The sequence below is a fragment of the Opisthorchis viverrini genome (assembly GCF_000715545.1).
Source record: "Opisthorchis viverrini unplaced genomic scaffold opera_v5_449, whole genome shotgun sequence".
In the NCBI taxonomy this organism is placed as follows: Eukaryota; Metazoa; Platyhelminthes; class Trematoda; order Opisthorchiida; family Opisthorchiidae; genus Opisthorchis; species Opisthorchis viverrini.
The window spans coordinates 178,542-200,790 of NW_008752109.1; the positions used below are offsets into that span (position 1 = coordinate 178,542).

The 22,249-nt window shown below is 43.7% G+C and overlaps 1 protein-coding gene across 1 annotated transcript in view; it reads right to left on the reverse strand.

Moving 5' to 3' along the window:
• T265_11130 (hypothetical protein) overlaps positions 1 to 19,857 on the reverse strand; it is a gene marked incomplete at both ends in the record, with an annotated part of 31,284 nt that extends 11,427 nt beyond the window's left edge. Inside the window, 4 exons of the mRNA XM_009177704.1 lie at positions 12,141 to 12,466; positions 17,292 to 17,551; positions 18,545 to 18,911; positions 19,027 to 19,857. Coding sequence (XP_009175968.1) covers positions 12,141 to 12,466; positions 17,292 to 17,551; positions 18,545 to 18,911; positions 19,027 to 19,857 — 1,784 coding nt within the window. The remainder of the gene's footprint in view (positions 1 to 12,140; positions 12,467 to 17,291; positions 17,552 to 18,544; positions 18,912 to 19,026) is intronic.
• Positions 19,858 to 22,249: the final 2,392 nt, after the last annotated feature.

The following is a 22,249-nucleotide window of genomic DNA, read 5'->3' on the forward strand; positions in this document are numbered from 1 at the left end:
ACAGTGATCGCATTTCAGTATAGCATGGATTCGCACTTTCCTGAAGACATGTTAATAATATCGATCGATTTTACTGACAGTCTGTGCAAGATCTTTCGGATAAGATAGATAGATCAAACCCCCAAGACCGAAGTCGTTTTGGAGATGGTGTCAGGTCAGCCCCACCAGTCAAGTCATTTAAAACGCATGGTTGAAACTCTCCCCCCCCCCCCCAAAAAAAAAAAAAATTGTATGTTACCAGCTGAAGAGTGTTGTTAGAAATAGAAAACGGCAAAAATTTCACCACCAGAACAGCTTCTAAGCTGAACATACACCCATTTGCAAACTAATTTGGTTTCTCAAGAGACTCACCTGGAACCCAGCTGAATCTCTCGTTTGTGATGTTCTCAGGCAGCCGGGTTCCAGGTGAGTCTCTCGAAAAAAACAAATTAGTTTGTAAATAAGTGTATATTCGCTAATTTCGTGCGATTTGCTTCAAGTAGAACATAAGGTCGACGAAAATCCGGAGACTGCGCCTACCTGATGAGCCCCAAAAAGGGCGAAACTGGTCGTGGGCTGTCGACGGATTTTCAGCAACCTTATGAGTAGTACATTACAAAGCTTCTAAGCTGGTTTAAAAAACCTTAACTTCGACTGTGAATCATACAAGAACGTGGTGGTCATCGGGAGGGCCATGCGACTGCGAGGCGTATTGAAATACGACCCAAATGACCCGAAAAAAGTTAGTCATTCAAAAGGGGTTCAGCCTCCCAGGTGCAGCCACGACCATGTAAACCTGCACAACATGTGGAAGCATCCGTCTTAGTTGGGTCGGCACTGTGGAGGATCGATGTACTCACCGTAAGCGCAAGCAGCCAGAGCCCATTGTTCGGTTTTTCTAGTCAGGATCTGCTAAACATGACTGTCTTACGGGACAAAATGAGCAACCGTATGATTACTGACTTACTGCTTTGAACAGAGCCAAATGAAGACGGTTGCATATGATTGCAGCTGGATGAATTCCAATTGCGTACCTGACAATCAAGACTGACTGAAATGCTAAATCCATTCGGTAGTGTGAACATGCTGCAAGTCGGATCGGACGGCTTGAGTGCATATATGTGCGGGCGTGTGGGGGAAACGTGACTGGTTGTATTTGTGTGCGTAACATGTCCAGACTAAATGTTGAATGACAGTAAGAGAGAGACAGAGGGATCACACCGTGTTACTTGTTGTCAGTTCAGCTCGGTCTAATTTGAGGTACGCGCGCCTGGCATATGAGGGTGGAAAAATGTCAGGTGAGAGTAAGTGATTCCATATTTCTCACCTCTTTACTCAAATCAATTCGACAGTTATGCTCCAACGAGAGTAACGTTATTTAGGCCGTTCGCAGGCTGCATGGCCAGGTGGGTTGGTCGCTGCAGTTTTGGTTTGCTACTGTCATTATGGGCGATGTCAAGCCGATCACGATTCATCTCAAGCACCATGAAAAAGAGTGAAAGTTTCAGGCAAACAAGGGAATTTATAAATCAAGCCTTGATGGGATATATAAAAATCAAGGGAATAAGGTGTCCTTTGAGATTTCCGAAACGCCAACAGACCCGAGTAAACAATAAAACGGCTTGCTATTTATTGATCGGTAAGCCACTTGAAACCCCACCGCATTCCCCAAACCCGAGCATTTCGTTCAATGTTCCGATCATCCAATCAGTAAGTTGCACTGCTCCACGGATGTACTCACATATTCAACTACTTCTGGCACAAGCAATGTTGCGGGAACAATAACAAACGCCGCTCATCTTCGAGTTTAGATATGTGTGACAGACAAGTGCAGATCATCAGGCCAAACACAATCTACCTCAAACAAGAAGACGCATCGCCAAAGCTGACAGGGGCTAGTAGGGGCGCACAGTTCATCATCATCATCATCATCATCATCATCATCATCCTCATCATCCTCACCATCATCATCATTCTCATCACCATCATCATCATCAGCATCGTCATCACCATCATCATCATCATCATCATCATTCTCATCATCATCATATGTAAGAACTGCGCATTTATGTTGATAAGTAGCTACAGGTCTGTCAATGGACTTTAAATTGGGGGATCGAGAGGAAGGAAAGTTTATTCTGAGACTACAAGCGCTTGGGAGCAGCACAGATCAAACTAATTTTTCAAATGCAGTTCCAGGGGCCTTATTGGTTGCACGGTGACATAATTCAACAATAAAACTGGACGTATCTGTTTGATCTCTTCCATAAATTTTCAAATGTTTTTTTGCCAACTGCGAAGAATATTTAATAGTCGTCCGTGGAAATAGTCAAATAAACAGCGACCATAGTTCGACCAACTAGTAATTCATTTCAGTGCACTATTAGTGTAATGTAAGCGTAATGTAATTTCCTAGACAAAGGGACATGCGGAGAATCTGCCTCCATCCATGAGCAAGCTTTTGTTACTTCAACGGACCTAGAACATGGCATCGTGTGACGGACTACAGTCATTCTCATTCAATCCTACGGCAAGGACTTCCACTTTTAGGGCGTCAACACTTTCTTTTGTTTTCATAAAAGAAACTACTCACAAAGTTGCTGAAAACTCTTCGACAGCCCACGACCGGTTTCTCCCTTTTTGGGGCTCATCAGATAAGCGTTATTCTGACTGCTCAATGTGGTGACTGCCTGGGCGGTCATTTCCAGATCTTATAGCTCTTTGTGGGGGCACTTATTATAAAAGCTTCATCAGAGTTCCGTATGCTGCAGAGTTTACTCTATACAGCAATCGGTTAACAGTTCTCACGGCTACCTTGAAGCAGTCCACTTTGTTGGCTAACGACGCATGTGAGGCCTCTTTATGTGTTACCTTCATCTGGGTCTCTCTCAATTGAATATTTACTGGTTGCCTCTTACTCCAGCCCTCGAGCGGCGCATTCTGGAACCCCGTTCCTTGGTGTACATTAGTCCCACTCCCCAGAGGTCTCAAAATCTGACATTTTTTTATCTGTTTGTTTATTATCATCTGATAATACCCCTTTGAAAGAATTATTGCAGCTGTTCTGTTGCGTTCGGGATGTTAGAGACACGCATCGTCCAAATCGGGAACTTTGTGAAACTCATTTGGTGTTGGCAAGGAACTCAAATCAATCTCTCGCTTGTGATATTCTTTGACTGAATAGGCAGCACAGATGCCGTCTTATGATCCAGTTAGCACGATATTCAAGAAATCGAGGTGTATTTTCGCGACGAAGACTACTACTCAAAAGGCGGCTGAAATCTCTTCGACAACCCACGACTGGTTTCGCCTTTTTGAGACTCACCATATTGACATAGTCACTGAATTTCCACCGGCCCAAAAATACCGAGGCTCACGATGGACGAAATCAGTATTGAGTAAGAGAGTTCATAACAGCCGTGAGAGTAACGAGTTTCGCTGAGAAAATACATCAAAAAGATAACCACAGAGCTGTAACACCCTTTCGGGCCATACACTTCGATATATCAAATATCTTGCCAGCCGAAACATAAGGCAACCTTGTGTATCACATTCAGTTGAAAAATGTCCTAAACTAATATTTCAGTTCAGCTAAATTAACACCAAAGGCATTTGCAGATGAGCGTATTTTGAAACGCTTTTGCTTATCCCGTGACGGAATATTAGTTCTTACTATCATGTAATTAGCATGTGTGATGGAAGTTTAATGTCAATTCCAATCCCGATCAAACACTGTCATCTTGTCGAGGAGGTCGGGCTTTTGTGCTGTAATTCTCTTGCAGGTTATACTGGCTGGAACTCAGTTCCTAAATGCCAAAGGGGAGCAGCCTGTCGAAGAATAGCGAGCCCCCGTCCTACAAGTGACCATAATACGGGGTAATCTGGGACACCTGTCCTCTGGGACAGGAGTGTAAAAGCAATAAGGCGTTTCCTTAAGGTGATTAGCATGTCCATATTTTTGAAAGCAACGTTGCTGCCTTCCCCCGAAGAAGGACGGGTTAGAAAATGTGGGCACCGAAAACCGCACACTTCGATCGCCCAACGGTTGACCGTGACCGCCGGCGCACTATTCACTATGGTCGATAAACTTTTAAAACCATAGAGTGCGGTGCTGCTCAAAAGGCACTTGTGTGCAGCTACACCAGAAGTGAGACAGTAATATCTTGCTTCCTATGCCTTTGGGCCGGGCCGGCTCCCTATAAACAAGTGGGTCAGACTATGGAGTCATGGGCTCCGACAAGGGTCTTTCAAGAAAGCCATATCAAGCGCCGTCTCGCGGTCCAGACTCTCGAGTGGGAGGCTAGGAGCAGGGTCCTCAGACTAAACCCTACCTCCTTTAACCGCCATGTTGGTCAGACTTTGGAGTCGAAGGCCGAAGGTTGGGTACCTCAACCAAACCCACTTCTTCGGTCTGGGCAACCGGGAAGTATCATTAGCCATTGCAGCTCTTCGCCCACCGGCCTCCCCCCTCATCTTCACCATACTCTAACAATGGAGTGCAATCAAACCATCCACCAATCCCCTAGTCACTGTTCCATGTCTCAGTCACCGCCCAGAAAAATAAACCAAAATAATCGCCTACTAACATCAGAAGATCTGATCCATGTTACAGCCTTTAATGTCCGTACTCCACGTCGAATTGGGCAGCAGGCATCACCTGCTGGAACCTTGCTTTACCTCTATCGCTGTATATTGTGTCACAGAAACCACGCATACAGGACCCCACTTCTGTCGTGCTCCTCAAGCCGCTTAGGACGAGTTTAGATATTCCACATTTCACTCTTCTGGCCTCCGATGATCTTGACGCAATGGCTCGTGGTATCTACTATGTGGGAGTTGCTCTCAGCCCCTAGGCTGAAAGCGCCAGTAAACAGTCACCTTTGCGCTGTACGGTTGCCCGGCTCAATTAAGGTTAATGCAAGTTATGCGGTAAATGGTGTTTATTCGTCCTACCAGCATACTCCCTGGCAGACTGCAGTTCTGTGACTGAGAAGGACGAGTTTGATCAAGATTTGTCACGACTGCTTTGGTCAGCAAGAAGGACGGGCATAGTAATCCTATCCGGTGATATGAATGTCCAAATTGGACGACTAATTCCGAAAGAAGTCCATTTGGGATGTAGATTTGGAGTCAATGCTGAGCGTACGGATAATGGACAACGGCTTCTTCTGTCGTGTGCAGATCATCGTCTATTCCTGGCCAGTACAAACCTCCAACACAAACGCACACGCCGAGTTACTTGGAGACCATCTACCACATAACAGTCATGGACCCATTTGAACCATGTGGTTATCAATAGCGATGGAGAGCCTCAGTTAATGATTGTCGTTCCTTCTGAGATAATTGACTCTGATCAGGCCACTATGTGGAGCCGGTTGGCGCTTCGCTTTCTGTCAGCATTACGCATACAAAAGAAGAGCAGCTCCGCTCATCGACTTCGACGAGTTTCATTAACCGAAGAGCATTGAGCTGCTCTGGCTAGAAAGCTACTGGAAACGTAGTCATGCGGATGACGAAGAGCTCGAAGGTTGAAGAAGCAGTGCTCTCAGCTTTCATAAATGTTTGTCCAGGCCATCTGACCCGACTAAGTGAGCACTATATATCGCGAGATTAGCATATCTTACTGCTGCCACAAAGGTCATACCAGCAAATAGCAACTGTGATGGCACACGTAGTTCCCTCAAACACCGGATAATCAGGAGCTTGAAAAACGACAGAACGCTGATAGATTTTGAACAGAAGATGAAGAAGGCTTTCGCTGCAGGCAACAGCCGCGCAGTTTGTTCGATCAGTCGGTTAAAAGAAGACATTTGTCAGTGAAACAGTACGCAAAAAAGATGGAACAGCAATTCACCCTCAGTAGCCGTCTCGAGCGGTGGGCTGAGCACTTCCAAGAAGAGTTTAGATGACCTCCTTCAACACAACCGCCAATGGATTCGATTGGAACATTGACACCAACTCACCGAAATCAAGCATGAGATATCAATCCTAAAGCGCGATAAGAAACCTGGTCTGAATGGTTTGCACCCCGTGCTCTTCAAAGAAGGCGGCGGGGTCCTGGTGAACATTCTGACAACCATATTGTAGAAGATTTGGAATGAAAACTGAATGCTAGCCTAATGAATCTTCTTGACCATAATCCCAGTTCTCAAGGTGCATGAACGTCATCGTGGTATCAGCCTCGTATCCGACGTATCTAAGGTGCTCTCTGGCATTATTTTGCGAAGGTTTATGGATTATTGGGAGGGACAGATTGGCGATCGGAGGTGTCCCGTTCAAAATTCTATCCCTTATGAGGGCGCTGTTTCCAAACTCCTGTGGGCGCATACGAGTATACGGGAAGCTTTTGCCTGAGTTCACTGCGTCCTTTACTCTTCAACTTAGTCATTGATATGCTCCTTGAAATTTCTCTGCCTGCCTCTGAAACCCCAGGAATCGAAATGCTCCCGGGACGTTTGCTCACAGACATTGAGTACGCAGACGATATTGCTCTCTTTGGTTCGGGATTTAAATAACCTAAATAACTCTGCCGCATGGTTTGGCCTTCACACCAGCGAAGTGTAAAGTGCTGCTACAAGGTTAGGTATGATCAAACCCAAACCATATGTTTGCAGGCGAGCGACTCGACGTGGTGGATAAATTTGTTTACCTGATCACTTTTATAAGTTGCAGTGGACTGGCTGAATATGAGATTATTTCTCGAATCGAGAAGGCCAAGACAGCTTTTGCCAGCCTCCGACACCTATATCGCCGCCGTGACGTGAGTCTCCGTCAAGGACAGAGTTCACAGTGGGGCGTTGCGATCCGTACTGCTTTATGGATCAGAGACGTGGCCTCTACGTGCAGAGGATATACGGAAGATGTCAGTGTTTGACCGTCGGTGTCTCCGAAGCATTAGTCAGATGTCATGGGAACATCGGATTAGCAATACTGATGGTCTTGGGAAGAAGGAATTCTCCCGCGATAGATGAATTACTCACGCTTCATAGGTTTGCGCTGTTTAGGACACGTACTGTGCATCCCAGAATACCGTATCAGGTAGGTCAGATTCCTGAAGGTAACCCCAGGACGCCTGGGACCTACTGAGACCCCAACCCCCCCCCCTCCCACCTCAAATTTCAATAGGAAAGACGGCAAGCATCCAGGCCAGTCAATCATTCAATCAATTCAGCAAAACCTGATGAGTGTTCTTGAACGCCACAGAAGCACGACCGAATGTGATCAGCGTTTAGGCATTTCATAGAAGCACGGTCAATGTTGATGGATGCTCGCTAAATGTCTATCAGATAGCCTGGATCATTGTCAGAAAGTCCCCTTTAAACTGCACGGGGCTGGTGTAACTTTTTGCACTCGCATGCACTCGTTTGCTTGGAATAAAGCTGTTGTGTACCCTTGTCGGTGAGTTCTTTCTGGCACCAGGCACCGGAGTTAGAACAGCAGTTAGACATAACATAACGCCTACCTCAACCCTGCGTTGATTGCAAGCGACCGAGAGGTGTAGACCTCGATAAGAAATACAAAAACAATAACCAATAAACTTAGTCGGGTGGGCAACTGCCACCTCCCTGAATGGGGACGCCGGGTCTCATCTCACCAGTGGTTAATGACACTGACAGAAATGGCCCAATCTCGCAGTCAGTGGGGTTTATGCATCAAAGCTATCGTCTAGCTGACAAAATGAATTGAAGTTGTCAATTCTCCTGATATCATGTTTTACGTAAAGGTAAGCTGACAAGTGATCAGAACTTAGGTAGCTGGCCGCTGCTGTTGTGAATTACGATTGTCATTACTCGAAGTGACGAAACTCTATATCTGTCCTTTGTGTACGTTTGGATTATTCCGTGTAAAGCTCTGTTTTGGGGAGTTGATGACAATTCAAACCTGAGTTAGCCGTTGACCTATCCTTAGTTTGTGAGTTACCACCTGCAGTATCCCGTCCTAGTTTCAATCGATGTGCAATCCTGTCTTTCGAGATTAAGCTGACCGTGTAAAATGAATATGTTGGTTGGGTTCATGTTCATGCGACGGTAATCTCAAGAATCTTAACCAGACCTTGCAAGTCCCTTCTGTAAAACGAAAACAGGTCCAAGTTTTGCAACCTATCTTGGATATTTCCGACGATACTTCAATTATTCCCATGCTAAACACGTCGCCGCGCACTTTCGGCCTTTCTCATCGGACGATGATGTTGGTGTCAGTAAACACGCAGCTAACCGATGAGGTATTGTTTATGTGCACAACCGAGGTTATGGACGTCAAAATGGTCATAAACCAGAGTACCCAACTGAAGACATGGTAGATCAGCTGCTTGACTCTGAGTACCTGCACTTATCAACGAAGATTCATCTCGATAACGAAGTGGTTCACAACCATTGGCAACTATTCTGGTGGACGGACGACTTTGATGATAAGAGGAGGCTAAAGACAGGCGCAAGTTGTTTGTTCAGTGCCTTCTCGAGAGCAACTGTGACACCTCTCTGTAAGACAAAACTGAGCCAGCGTTTTTTATTAAAAATAACACTCCCGTATTGTGGCTACACCCATGAGAAAGCTCCAGTGAAACAAATGTCTGGTTAGTCGCCGCAAACAAACGTAATAGCAACCAGCATACTATTGGTGCCATCTAAGAGGTTAAGGGGGTGGGCACAATGAATGGGTCTGATAACACTATCGGTCAATAATGATGGGGATTTGGAAATCATCCTCCAGCCTTTCAAGTGCAGCTCTAACTGAAGGCGAAATCAGGTTCCGAATATCCCATTATCAATTCCACATCTTAGTCAATGCTGCAAAGACCAATGAACCCCAATTGTCATCGAGCCAATCACATAATGGACCATTTGAGGATGAAAATATCCAAAGACCCAATCAAGCGTGCACAGAGTGGCACATGGTGCTCGTCGTCAACAAGAAACCAGTGAAGAATGTGATCGAATAGACAGAAAACTTACGAATTTTCCACAGTGGAGAAGCGGCGGTCTCGATGCGTCCCTGATAATAGACTCGAAAACCTAGGCGAGATTCTAGGGTTTAATAGAAGTGCGCAGTGTGGCCTCAGGTGTGTGGGTCCTGACTAGTACTCTTACGGTCAGTCCAATGGCATCAAACACACTCTAAAAAAACAGGGTTAGATCGTTGGACCAACCGAAGAACAACATTCTTGTGGAGGAAACTACTCACAAGGTTGCTGAAAACTCTTCGACAGCCCACGACGGGTTTCGCTCTTCTTGGGGCTCATCAGGCAGGCGCAATCCCCGGCCTGTGTGCAGCACACTCAGTTGAAGAACATCCTACACGAGAGATTCACTTGAGTCTCCCGTGAAAACCAGACTGATTGGCAAATGAGTGTATTTGTTGAGAACATTCTGGTAGCTTTTCGTGATACTGTGAAGCGCAATTTATTGGGGGTTATGTCGGATTGTTTAAAGCGAGCTGGTTTGTGATAGGAACGCCTTTGGGAGTGTTGCATAAAATCTTTATAGACGTAGTTCATTTTATAACCTCTTATTGTCTCGAAGTTCTTGTTATTGTGATGACGCCCTTAACTGTCCGAATGGTCCCAATGTGGATGAGTATCTTAATTTGAAAGTGACATTTTATTCGGAACTCAAGTAAAGATGATTACGTACCCCGATTATGCTTACTCGACGAGAATGTCGGTAAACCCTAGAATACCACTCAAGTTGAGATAACGCCAGAATTAACACTAAATATCGAGAACCAAACCAAGAATAACATATATATTGTACCGGGTGGAGGGCCAAATAGAGACGATGGGATCGGGAAGGCTTCCAAATATTGCGGGATTAAGTGGGGAATATAACTGCGGTTCGCTTGTCATGGGCTGTTTTTAGTCGGCTGCAAGGAATTCCTAATGTAGGGGCCGACGATGATGATGTTCTAGTTGGTCAACATCACCATCGCTGACAGTTATATCAGTAACAGAACGGTAGTGTTTAACCCCCGCGAAGCTGATATACCACAAGAAAAGCCAGCAAACTTGAGCGATGACTTTACGATTAGCCTGGCTGACCTGATTCGCCCAGTGATGGAGTAATCAAAATTTCGCCGGCGTCACTCATCTAAATGACCAGCAACTGAAACGCCAAATTTACGTCCATTCTAGCAGACGGAAGGAATTACGTAGATGGGCAGTGATTTAGATCCAAAGATGAAACTACTCTCAAGATCGCTGAAAACTCTGTGACAGCCCAGGACCGGTTTCGCTCTTCTCTGGGCTCTTCAGGCAGGTCAGTCCCCGAGTTTCCGTCAACCTTATATTCTACTTGAACCCGAATTGGACGTATTTCGATAAATAGTCATTTGCAAATCAATTCGGTTTTCACGGGAGTCTAAGCTAAATTTCTCGTTTATGATAGTATTCAACTGAATGTGCTGCACGAAAGTCACCTCGTGTTCCAGTTGGTATGATATCCGAGATATCGCAGTATATTTTCATAAAGGAAACTACTCACAGGGTTGCTGGGAACTTTTCGACAGCCCAGGGAAATGGGTTGCTTCGACTGTCTTACCGCTGTACATTACAAGGCCATACACTAAGTTAATTGAACAGAACAAGAATCTCTACCATCGGGGTACCGAAGGTTAGTCGAGGTGACTGAACACTTCGCAGATCAGTTCACGCAAAACACATTTGAGGCCGTTAGTATGTTTGTTTATCTAGTTTTGTGCTGATCCGCTACAAAAGGGATTTATTCAGGACGTCGTACGATACAGCGAGAAGAATTAGCACACCAAAATGAGATACCTGAGTGGTTACTTCACTTCAGCTGAAGAAGATGCGGATCAGTTCGACCCGAAAAGCATAAGTTTCTCTGAATATGAATTTCAGAGACGATATTAGTAGGTTGGTTGAGAAGTGTACAACCTGAACTATGCAGCAAAAGCTATGGTAATCTACAGCTGGAACCGAATCATGAATCTTGCAGTCAAAGTCCAACTACCTCAGTCCACCATCTACAATTCTGTTTACTGTCTTACGTGTGGGTGTCGGGCCATCTATTTTGACAGAGCTAGGGGACGACCTCGACCTAGACGGATGGAACAAACCCCGGCTTGGATACACCAGTGTATGAATCAATCCACTCCATCATACCCAAAAATACGAACTTAACTCAGGAGGCAAGTGCACGATTGATACGACTTTTATCGACAACACTTCACCTACTTGGAAGTGGACACCCAGTTGATCCAGCAGCTGCATTCAGCATCGCTTACAGGACTACTGACTGCAAAGTATTAAAGTTTGCCGAATCAAATTCTATCGGAAGATGGGAACCAGAACTGTGTAAAAAGAAGGAATCGATCATGGCCTTGGCACTCCTTTGATGATTGCTTTCGGCGACTGACATTGTTCTATGGTACGGATCCGAAAGGCTACAAACAAAGTACACCCGGTGTATCGTTCAAAAACTTCTGTGTGCCCTCCGTGTATGAACATCTAGAACCGGTGTACTTGAAGGAATTACAAGAAACATAGAAAGTTGCGTGGCAAAAATTCTAATCCCCCTGTGATAACTATTACGTGTACATTCTCACACTACAGCGAAATTTCCAAAAGTGTTGGGTGTAACACGCCAGAGGAGAATCACATAAGCATTAGTGAGTTTGTCCGGCAATTTCTTTTTTTTTCATTTTTGCTGCACACAACTGCAGATCCTATTGTGGTTCGCCTTTGATGTGCTAGGCTCAATTTTTATGGAAACTACACTCCAAAATGTTTATGGTGCAACAGTGATGTGTTGGACAGTAGTCTTGTCACTTTCACTCGAATGTATGTAGCAGATGAAATCCTGGCATACCATGAGACTTCTTCATTTTATCTTATTAAATCGCACCACCGAGAAATTTTCGCACTTGTCAGTTACAAGGTGAATTAGTTCAAGGGTGTTAGTATCACTATGTTATCACCACTATATATATATATATATATATATATATATATATATATATATAATCACTATATATTCCTACCAGTGTCATATCCGCAAATAGAACCTAACTGCGATTTCGACGCAAGAAGGTTTTGGCTTGTACGCTGGAAAATAAAACAAGTAGGAAGGTAGCTACGCAGGGAGTAGTTCCTCTGAACTAAGTTCAAAATGGTTAACGACAGTGCATTTCTTTGGTCCTGCTCTCACCGGTGTTGGGTTAGCCCGATTGAGCCAGTCGATCGGAAGGGTGAGATTCCAAAATGCTGGACCTCTTGCTCTGGACCTGTGAGAGTCGGCAGTGACTGACCGACCCTTGAATGAATATTTGTGTGTTGTTGCGTTGAATGGGGGACACTGGATTGGTGCACGCAGCCCAGGCTGTAAACACCTGATGGAGGAAGACGTGATCGACTTAACGACCGACCTTTCACACTTTGCTGTGATCCCGCACAGAATATGGAACTGGCCATTCTGTCACCCGATCTTCCACTGAGAGCTGCACGTGCCAGTCTGTCAACATGCTGTGCTAATGCCTACAAGAGAAAAGTACATGACATTTATTCTTGAGCTCGGAAATAAACTTTCAATCAAGCTGCGGTTCAAATCAGATTCTGAGAACTACGTCTACGATGAGCCTCAGACGGGACGAAATTGGTACAGGGCCATCTGTGGATTTTCGGCAGTCGTCTCCCACAGTTTCTATCAAACAGATGACATTTGTTTTAATATTGGACATGCATCAGACAACGCTTATAACAAAGTTAGTTTTTTCTTAGTCGATATTTCACCCTGTGAGTGCTGAAAGCTCAGGAAACACTATACGACTGTTCCGTTCTTATTGGGGATCAGCTACAATGCACGCTCACGAAAACCCAGGGAGATTCAAAACCGCAACTCTCCGGTAAGTGGTTGGGGTGTAAAAAGCCGGATCACGAGCAGCTGATCACCACACTCGCACTTAGACAAGATGTAGTGCCATTTATCCTTCATTCACGGATTTCACGTCATGTGGTTGTGTGTTGATGTAGTCGAATGCGGACTTCTCAAGTGGAAGGTTCACTCGTCATTGGAATTATTCTCCCTGCTAAGCTATGCAGTCTTCAACTACTAACCGGAAGGTTGCGATTTCGAACACCATGAAGAATCGTATGAAGACCTACTGACGACTCTTGATATGGATGAAACATTAGTGTAGTACTTTTAAGAAAAGCTTTACTTCACTCACAGTGCAAAATCTTGATTGGAAAATTCTTAAATCTTCTCACACTGCCAACAACGCGTGTTTCGATATGAAAACACTTAGATACAAGCGAAGATTATCATGTTCGTATTGAACTAAAACAGACGAACCAAGTTACTTTTACATTTATGCGTTTTCTCTATGGAACTTTTACCTGTGATCAACAATTTCACAATTTACTCGTTATTTCAAATTCCGCAATTGGACACAAATTAATTCGTTGACGGAGGGCAAACAACCGACTCAAAATTCATCAGTTGGTAGCAGCATGAGAAAAACGCGTACACCAAGAGCCAATCTGGTTGTTTACGTTGATGCAATGCGTAATTTTTCGTTGACGTCCAACTGGAAGGTCGGTTGTATAGGACTGGTTAGGCTAGAAAAATCCGAGTAGATCTAATCCAATCTCACTGTTTAGCATGGAGAAAACAATGCGAAAATAAGGTGCAGATCAGTGGTTCATCAAAGTATCAGTTGAGAGAAGATGCAAGAGATCCCGTTTTGCATGGAATCACAACTCCGCCGCATCTTCAAGACGCGAGCATTTCGCTCAATATTCCGATCATCCAATCAGTAAGTTGCACTGCTCCACGGATGCACTCACACACTCACCTACTTCTGGCATAAGCAAGGTTGCGGGAACAACAACAAACGCCGCTCTTCTTCGAGTTTGGTGATGTGTGACAGACAAGTGCAGATCATCAGCCCAGTCACACTCTACCTCAGTCACGAAAACACATCGGTACAGCTGAGTGGGGCTAGTAGGGGGCGCACAGTACACCGATTCTCTTGAGAATGTGAGACAGGCAGGTTGGTCAAGCTTCAACAAGCGGAACGCCCATTTTGACGACGAGCGCTCACTAGCAAGCATAGGTGGCGAAATTCACTCGAGTTCGCCAACCCAATAATCGATACATATTGGTGGTCTTCATGTGCAGTCAGAATACGAAGAACGAGCTGTCAGAACTGGCAGGAAGAAGAGTCTCATGTGAAACTACAAGGGCCCGGGAGCCGGAGAAGCCACGCACTCAGTCGGTCGAAATTTCGTTTTAAGTGTTGGTCATTGTTCTTCAAATACCACTGATGTGAGGGAGTGTAGCGGCACCCTAGCTAATAAATTAGTTCGGTCGCCGTACGTTCAACCTTGAGTCACAAACCTCCAGCTACCTTCTTTTCATGACTTCAAACTGGGAACGCTTTCGGTTTCGTTAAACCTTATCCACAAATTTTTTTATTGTACATGTTATTCCCCACTGGATTTACTGTTCCACTGGATTATTCCCCTGCTTTTTTGGAGAAAAACAAACTACCGTTTCATAGTTAGGTTACTGAAACAGATCTCTGAATGCAGTGGCCGCTCCAAGAGCGTCTCGCTTTATTTTTTAAGTAGCGGATGCCTTTACGCAGGCATTGACTGGTGCATTGCATATTAACAGACGACTAAGACCCTTTCTATCTAACTCTACCCACCCGTGTTGATTCTTTCCTTCTAATCTCATCGTGTACAACGTGATTTCCCGTTTTGCTGTTTACTTTCTGCGCCTAAACCACCTTTCTTGTAAAATTTTACGATTTTATTATTGCATTAATGGTACCGCATCTGATGATAAACCTCCATTTGAACTAGTTGACATTTGTGGTTTTGCGCGTTACTCAACGTGGCCTAACCGATTGCTGGAACGATCAGTAGGTCGTACTAATTACCTGCGTACATGACTGCCATCGTCCCTATTTCACAATCTTGCGTCAGCTGTAACCACTGCACTTTGATGCACTGTTGACATCTAAACAACTAAGTGCCCGAGAGAAGGTTTTGGTCTACTGTGCCAGTATTTAGCCTCACGTAAAATTGGGGCTGATGAGCGATCGAAGGTAAGTAGGCTGCCAAAGCCATCTTACGTTATATTGTACCTACATCGGACAAAGATTATCCCATCTGTTATCTGTATAAATTTATTCAAACACTTAATAACTAAGTCAATGGTTTGACTGGCCGTATGGTAGGCAGTTTAAACTTGGGACGGCTACTGGTCTATCCCGATTTCGTGAGCGGTGACCAGCAACGTTGCTTGCTAATAATCGACCGCCCCGATTTAAGCCGGTGTCCACTTATATCCACTGGGGTTAGTTTGACTTAAAAGATAAAAATGAGGACAAGTCTAAGGTTCTTGTGACCACCAATAACCTAGGGTTTTAATTGGACCTCGTAGAGTATCTCCCTTATCAAGTAGAAACAGATGCAGCTGTTGTTGCACTGGGACTTCTTTTTTTTTTATCCGCCTGTTGCCAAAAGTCACGAGGACTTTTCAATCAGATGAAAACGGATTGAGAAGTCATCGTTTCAGAAGGCTTGGTAAACTATCGGTAGTCTTTATTTGGGCTACGTTTCGCTTTTGACACAAGAGCTTCATCAGGCCAAATAAACGGGTCACCACGTTGGCAAGGTTTTGAGGCGGACGGAGAACCAATCAGTAAGTCCTCTACAGATTATCACAATTAAATCAGTGTTGTGTCAATTAACGGCTCTTGTCGGCTAGTGTGTTCGCCTAAAGCTTGAATTGATGGGTTGAAGGAGTTTCAAATTGTCGTTTCAGAAGAACTTGATAAACAATCGGTAGTTTTTATAAAGACTACTGATTGTTTATCAAGCTCTTCTGAAACGATGACTTCTCAATCGGTTCCAAACCTTTTCCAATTGAGTTTCAACTTAGTTCCGATCGGCTCTTGTTCCTTAATCTTCCACTTTAGAATGCTTCAACTGATGATGAACCGCGGTTGCCGCTGATAGATTTTGTTGGTCTTTGTGAGGTTGAGTGCTGTGACAATTTAGTTGGGGGGGATTGAGGTCAAGTGAAGTTCAGATGATGACTCTTCCTCCTTTTGATGACCGCACACCAACACGTGTCAGGTCGACGGATCCCAAAAACGTTGTCCAAATATAAAGACTATCGTAGTTTACCCAGCCTTCTGAAACAGTCTCCAGGACTGGCCTGGCAACAACAAACAAGCGTTCACGCCCTAAAAGTGGAAGTCCTTGCCGTAGGATTGAATGAGAATGACTGTAGTCCGTCACACGATGCCATGTTCTAGGTCCGTTGAAGTAACAAAAGCTTGCTCATGGATGGAGGCAGATTCTCCGCATGTCCCTTTGTCTAGGAAATTACATTACGCTTACATTACACTAATAGTGCACTGAAATGAATTACTAGTTGGTCGAACTATGGTCGCTGTTTATTTGACTATTTCCACGGACGACTATTAAATATTCTTCGCAGTTGGCAAAAAAACATTTGAAAATTTATGGAAGAGATCAAACAGATACGTCCAGTTTTATTGTTGAATTATGTCACCGTGCAACCAATAAGGCCCCTGGAACTGCATTTGAAAAATTAGTTTGATCTGTGCTGCTCCCAAGCGCTTGTAGTCTCAGAATAAACTTTCCTTCCTCTCGATCCCCCAATTTAAAGTCCATTGACAGACCTGTAGCTACTTATCAACATAAATGCGCAGTTCTTACATATGATGATGATGAGGATGATGATGATGATGATGATGATGATGATGATGATGATGATGAAGTTGGTGAACTCGAGTGAATTTCGCCACCTATGCTTGCTAGTGAGCGCTCGTCGTCAAAATGGGCGTTCCGCTTGTTGAAGCTTGACCAACCTGCCTGTCTCACATTCTCAAGAGAATCGGTGTACTGTGCGCCCCCTACTAGCCCCACTCAGCTGTACCGATGTGTTTTCGTGACTGAGGTAGAGTGTGACTGGGCTGATGATCTGCACTTGTCTGTCACACATCACCAAACTCGAAGAAGAGCGGCGTTTGTTGTTGTTCCCGCAACCTTGCTTATGCCAGAAGTAGGTGAGTGTGTGAGTGCATCCATGGAGTAGTGCAACTTATGGATAATTTGGCGAAATTCAGCGAGATTCGGTGGAGACACAGCGGGGTGGCTGGTGAATAAATATAAAATGCTAATTACCACGACGGGTGTAAATTTATCAATAATTCACGTTTACTTTAGGATAGTGGAAACAGTAAATAATTTCCTTATGTATATATCAGTGTCCGTTTGTTTCTATAAGGCGCTAATATTTTTACCCGTATCAACTTACTTCTCGAGTTTTCATAAAGTTTAGGTGTTTGCGGCACAAATGTACACGATCTCGGTTTAATGCACCTAAGTATTCGTTGAATTTAGATGTTGATAGGCGTGTTTGATCAATGTTTATATTTCTTTCGACCAAGTGTTCATTTAGAATCCTTTCAACTTCATGTCTGAGTCCTTGGATTGTTTGCGGATCTGTCCTCAACTGCTCCAGAAGACGACGGTGACGCAGAAGGCTGCTGTCCAAATTCTGATTTGACGGGTGGGCTATAGAGGTATAAAAAGAAACAATGTGATGTCTTGCGAAGCTAACAACTATCTGGATGTTAAATCTTTTAACATTAGGAAAAAGCACATCGGTTATGCATCCAAGATACTAGCACTAATAAGTGAACCTGAAAAACGAGTCAACTTATCTACGAGATGCTAAGAAAGTTGAAGAATATTTTCCTGAGAAATAGGATCTTAGAGTGATAAACATGTGTCGATACTAGTCTTTTATGGCTTCAAATAAATACTCAACATATGAAAACTTTTGTATCAGTTGTCCCGATACTAGCAGACAGGCACAACTGAACATTATTTTTAACAATTAGGAAAATACACGTTGACCAAGATATGATGAGTGGCCATGGATTTTAATACTTCGTATCAAATGAGCCAAAAGCGCATAAAAATAACTATAAAGAATAATCGTTCATTAACAGTTGCTGTCTATTGGTGCACATTATTTGTCTCTCTCCGAAGCAGCAACTTCCAGAAGACAACTTTTCCTGTTCGAATAATTTTCGGGGGACAAAACGCGGTATCTTGTGTGCATGACCCTCCGAAAAGATGGCTCTTCAGGGCGTGGGAACTGGATGTGATGACTCTTTTTTTCGAAGCACTTCAACACAACCAGAGATCTCGCTCAAGACACGGAATGTTCAATCTTCCTTCTTCCTCCAATTAGTACACTACCTGTTATGAACTAAGGACTTCCCATATGGTTTGGAGCGAGTCGCTTTATTAGCTTTATATATACTATACATTTATGTGTCGAGGGCGACCACTGTCCTGGCGGACCGAACAACTCCATAAAAATTCAGGGTGGAGGAACACGCGCCCTGTCAATAAAACGTCTAAGTATATTACTGAACTATATCGTGATGGAACACAATTGACTGTATTACATAAATAGTGGTTCACTTTGGCCAGTTGCACGTTACATGACAACCCAGTGTGAACGAAACTGCACAAATGTGAACAAAGTGCACGTACTCGATGCGCAAGTAGTTGTAGGTAACAGCACAGTAGAATCAAAAACTGGCTCGTGTTTGTTTTCACCCCCACTGTCTTCGTAACCCAGCAGCGCTTTTTTGAAGGTTTTCCGTGTATTATCGAAAGCAGGTCGATCAGTCTCTACGGGGTGCATCTTTAATAGGTGATAGATTGAATCACCATCAAACGAGGCAGAAAGGTGCTCAGATGACTGTCGAGAGAACTTGGAGATTTTCGGTTCTGACCTCTCAAACATCCGACCCATAGAGGCCTGAATTTGGGATCGATCACAAACAATTGGGTGCTCTTGAGGTAAAAGGTTAGACGGCAGACCCGTTGCACTGACACCAACACGACGAACAGACAACTAGTTTAACATTAAAAAAACGTAAGATAAAATGATGAAATGTCTGTCGCATAAGCGGTTAGAGAAACGAAAACTGTAAACTGCTTAACCAACGAAAAATACCAATTGTACTGACCGCTGAGTCATCCTTCCGGTGAGGTGCAACACAAGATGCGTTTTCAGAACATACGAGTGGCATAAGTTGTATACTCGCAGTCGTTTCGCTTTTTCCTCTGTGGGTTTGCTCAGAAGGTATCTCCTCATCATCAGTCCTCACAATGACGATCTCACGTGAAAAACCGTGGAAACGGTCTGTTAATTGCTTTACTGTGGGGGATGGCGATCTGTGCGTTGCGGTGGAAGATCCAGAACGCGAATATTTACGTCTCACTTTAAGGAAAATAGAGTTATCTTGCATTCCATTCGTACGAATAACACTCCGTCCCTCCGACACTGACAATTTGGAATTTTTCTCCAGACCTACTTGAATAGCTGTCGAACGAATACGTTTCCGAACATGTTTTGTTTTTCTACACGTGAACTGGTTTTTGTAGGCACACTTGAGCCTCTTATTCTTTTGGCATTTTCTCACGCCTCCTAAATTAAGTAGGCATTCATCCAATTCATCCTCACATCCATCAACAAATGACGGATTAGTACTTCGTACTCTCAGCGAACGTCGCGTACAGTCGCAAGGAGAGAGTGCTCGTACAGGGACCGTGATGTCGCTCTCGGCTTTGTCATCACTATCCTCCGGGATGATATGTGGTCCGTAAATAACGTTTTCCTGAATAGGTATCATTTGTTTTAGTCGGAAAATTGGCACTCTCTGTTTGGAATGGAGGGGCATTATGTTACGGTGATCGCACGTCTTGAGGGATCCCATCTCCAGTGTTGGAGACGCCAACGCTTCATTTTCGTTTGTGATTGTTGGTTCAGACTCACTTTTCTGCCCTTTTGAATGCATAATACTGTAGGGTTGGTGGAAGGTTTCATCTGGACTGACGCTCTGTTCGAAAGTATGGAACAGATTAAGGTAAGAAATCCTAAATGAATAAGAGCAGATAAGCAGAATGGGCTCCTATTCTGCCTCTGATGTGAAAACGGTGGCAATTTTTTCGCGGTAAACCTACCCATTATCAGAACGTTCAAGAAGAAACCACAAGGAGTTCAGCATCAAAGAGGTGTTTCTGGTGACAGAAAACTTGTCCTAAGACAGTAACCCCTGAGGAAGTAGGTTACATGCTCACAGTTAAAAAGGAGATACTATCTGGTTGGCCGCCAGCTGATTAACTCCCAGACAAAAAAAAACTATGGAAATGACAAACAACTTTTTACTGGTTGTTAAAACAGGAAGTACTGATAAACTACTCACTACACCACCAGGCTTCTGCTGAATGAAATTCAGCTTAGTTGATATTCAGCCTTCATGCCTTTTATCGGTGGAATTAAATTTTATTCATCAGTACCTATAGCTACACTGTCAAAGTTTTTTGAATTTATTAGCCTACACACGACTTTGTACGATGTGTAAAACATCAAAAAATTGGTATACATTTAATGCGCAATTATTTTTAAACGGTCCTAGGGACTTACTGCATAAGAAGACGATCTGATACGGAAAAAATGTTTCAATTAAAGTACCTGGGGTCATTCAAAAGTTTAATACTGCGCAGCATCCTGCCATTTGGGGAAGTAAAATAAGACAAAACTGACTTTTATTGATCAAATTCAGATTCAGTTCACCCATTCAATGTACGCCAGCCGCAAAGGTACAAAATAACACGCTAAATGTAGGAATATTATTTCTTTCGGCATGAGTGGGGTCCACATCGCTGAGCGCGGAACCTCTCGATATACTTATCACCTGCCCTCCAGTAATAGAAAGAGCTTCCGCTAAACAGTTGTTGCGTGCTGGAAGGTCATCGTTTACAATTTTATTAGCTGTTGGTTTTTGAATAATAAACTTCCTTATATCGACAACCACACTCATTTGGAAATCAAGTTGGTTTTCACGACAGAATAAGCTGAATCTCTCGTTTACGATATTCTTCAACTGAATATGCTGCACAAAAGCCACCTCATTTTTCAGTTAGTACGATATTCGAGATATCGCAGTATATTTTCATGAAGGAAACTACTCACATGGTTGCGGAAAACAATTTGGGAGATTAAGCTGAATCTCCCGTGAAAACCGAATTGATTAAAAAATGAATGTATTTGTCGAAATCAAGTGGAACACAAGGTTGACAGAAACACAGGGACTGCGCCTACCCTGATGAGATCCAAAAAGAGCAGAACCGGTGGTGGGCTGTTGAAGAGTTTTAGCAACCATGTGAGTAGTTTCATTTATCTGGTGAGCCCAAGCTGGTTCTTCAAACGTTTTCCCACGTTATTTGATATTTGATAGTCGTTCGTACTACTCTCTCATTTGTTTTTCCATAAAATGTATATGTTCTTAGGACACTTTAGAACACCTCGCTGAGAGTTGCTGAGAGAGCTGAGAGATTTTGGAAAAACATTCGTTTATGGTGAAACACTGGGTGAGTCTCCTGCTTTATAGTTAAAAATGACTGTCTTAAATAAGTCGATATGTCAAATGTTAGGCCATTAATTTGATCTTTTTTCTTGTTCCCTTGAAAGTCAAGTGAACAACGAAAACTTAGGTGAGTATAAAATTAGGTGAGTACAAAATTTCAAAAATAACTTTGCTCATTCTTTTTGGTATTCACTCACCCAAAGCAATTTTCTTATTGCTGGTTACTGCAGAAGAAAAATCGGTACCGCTTTCTACTCAGGCATGCAGGCGTATGAAAGACAGGTACGAACCAAGGACCAATTCGCAGCATGAAACACTACTCATTTGATTGCTGAAATAAATTCTGACAGCCTATTACAGTTTTTTCTGTTTTGGGGCTCGTTACGTAAGCGTGGTCCCCAAGCAGTGTTTTCCTCCAAGAGAACATACTGCAATATCTTGAATATCCTGCCAACTGAAATATGTAACGGTCTGTGCCTCACATTCAGTTGAAACTATCATAGATGAGAGATTAGGTTGGGCCCCTAGTTGATAACAAATTATTTTCCAAATGAGTAAATTTCGCTGGAGGTAGAGTACTTTTACCTATAGGTACAACAATGGACCATGGCTACTAACAAAAATGCAGTGCTTAGCCATTCCTCTTGGAGCTGCGACACAGACATTTGAGTTGGAGTAAGCGGGATACCAATTAGGTAGCGCGCGCAAACGGTAGGGACATTGCAGAAGCATACCCGATCTGGTCAAGCAAGGAGTCGACAGTCTGCAATCGGTAATCATGGGCAGACGCTTGGCTGCTCCTATGGCACTGGAACTGCAA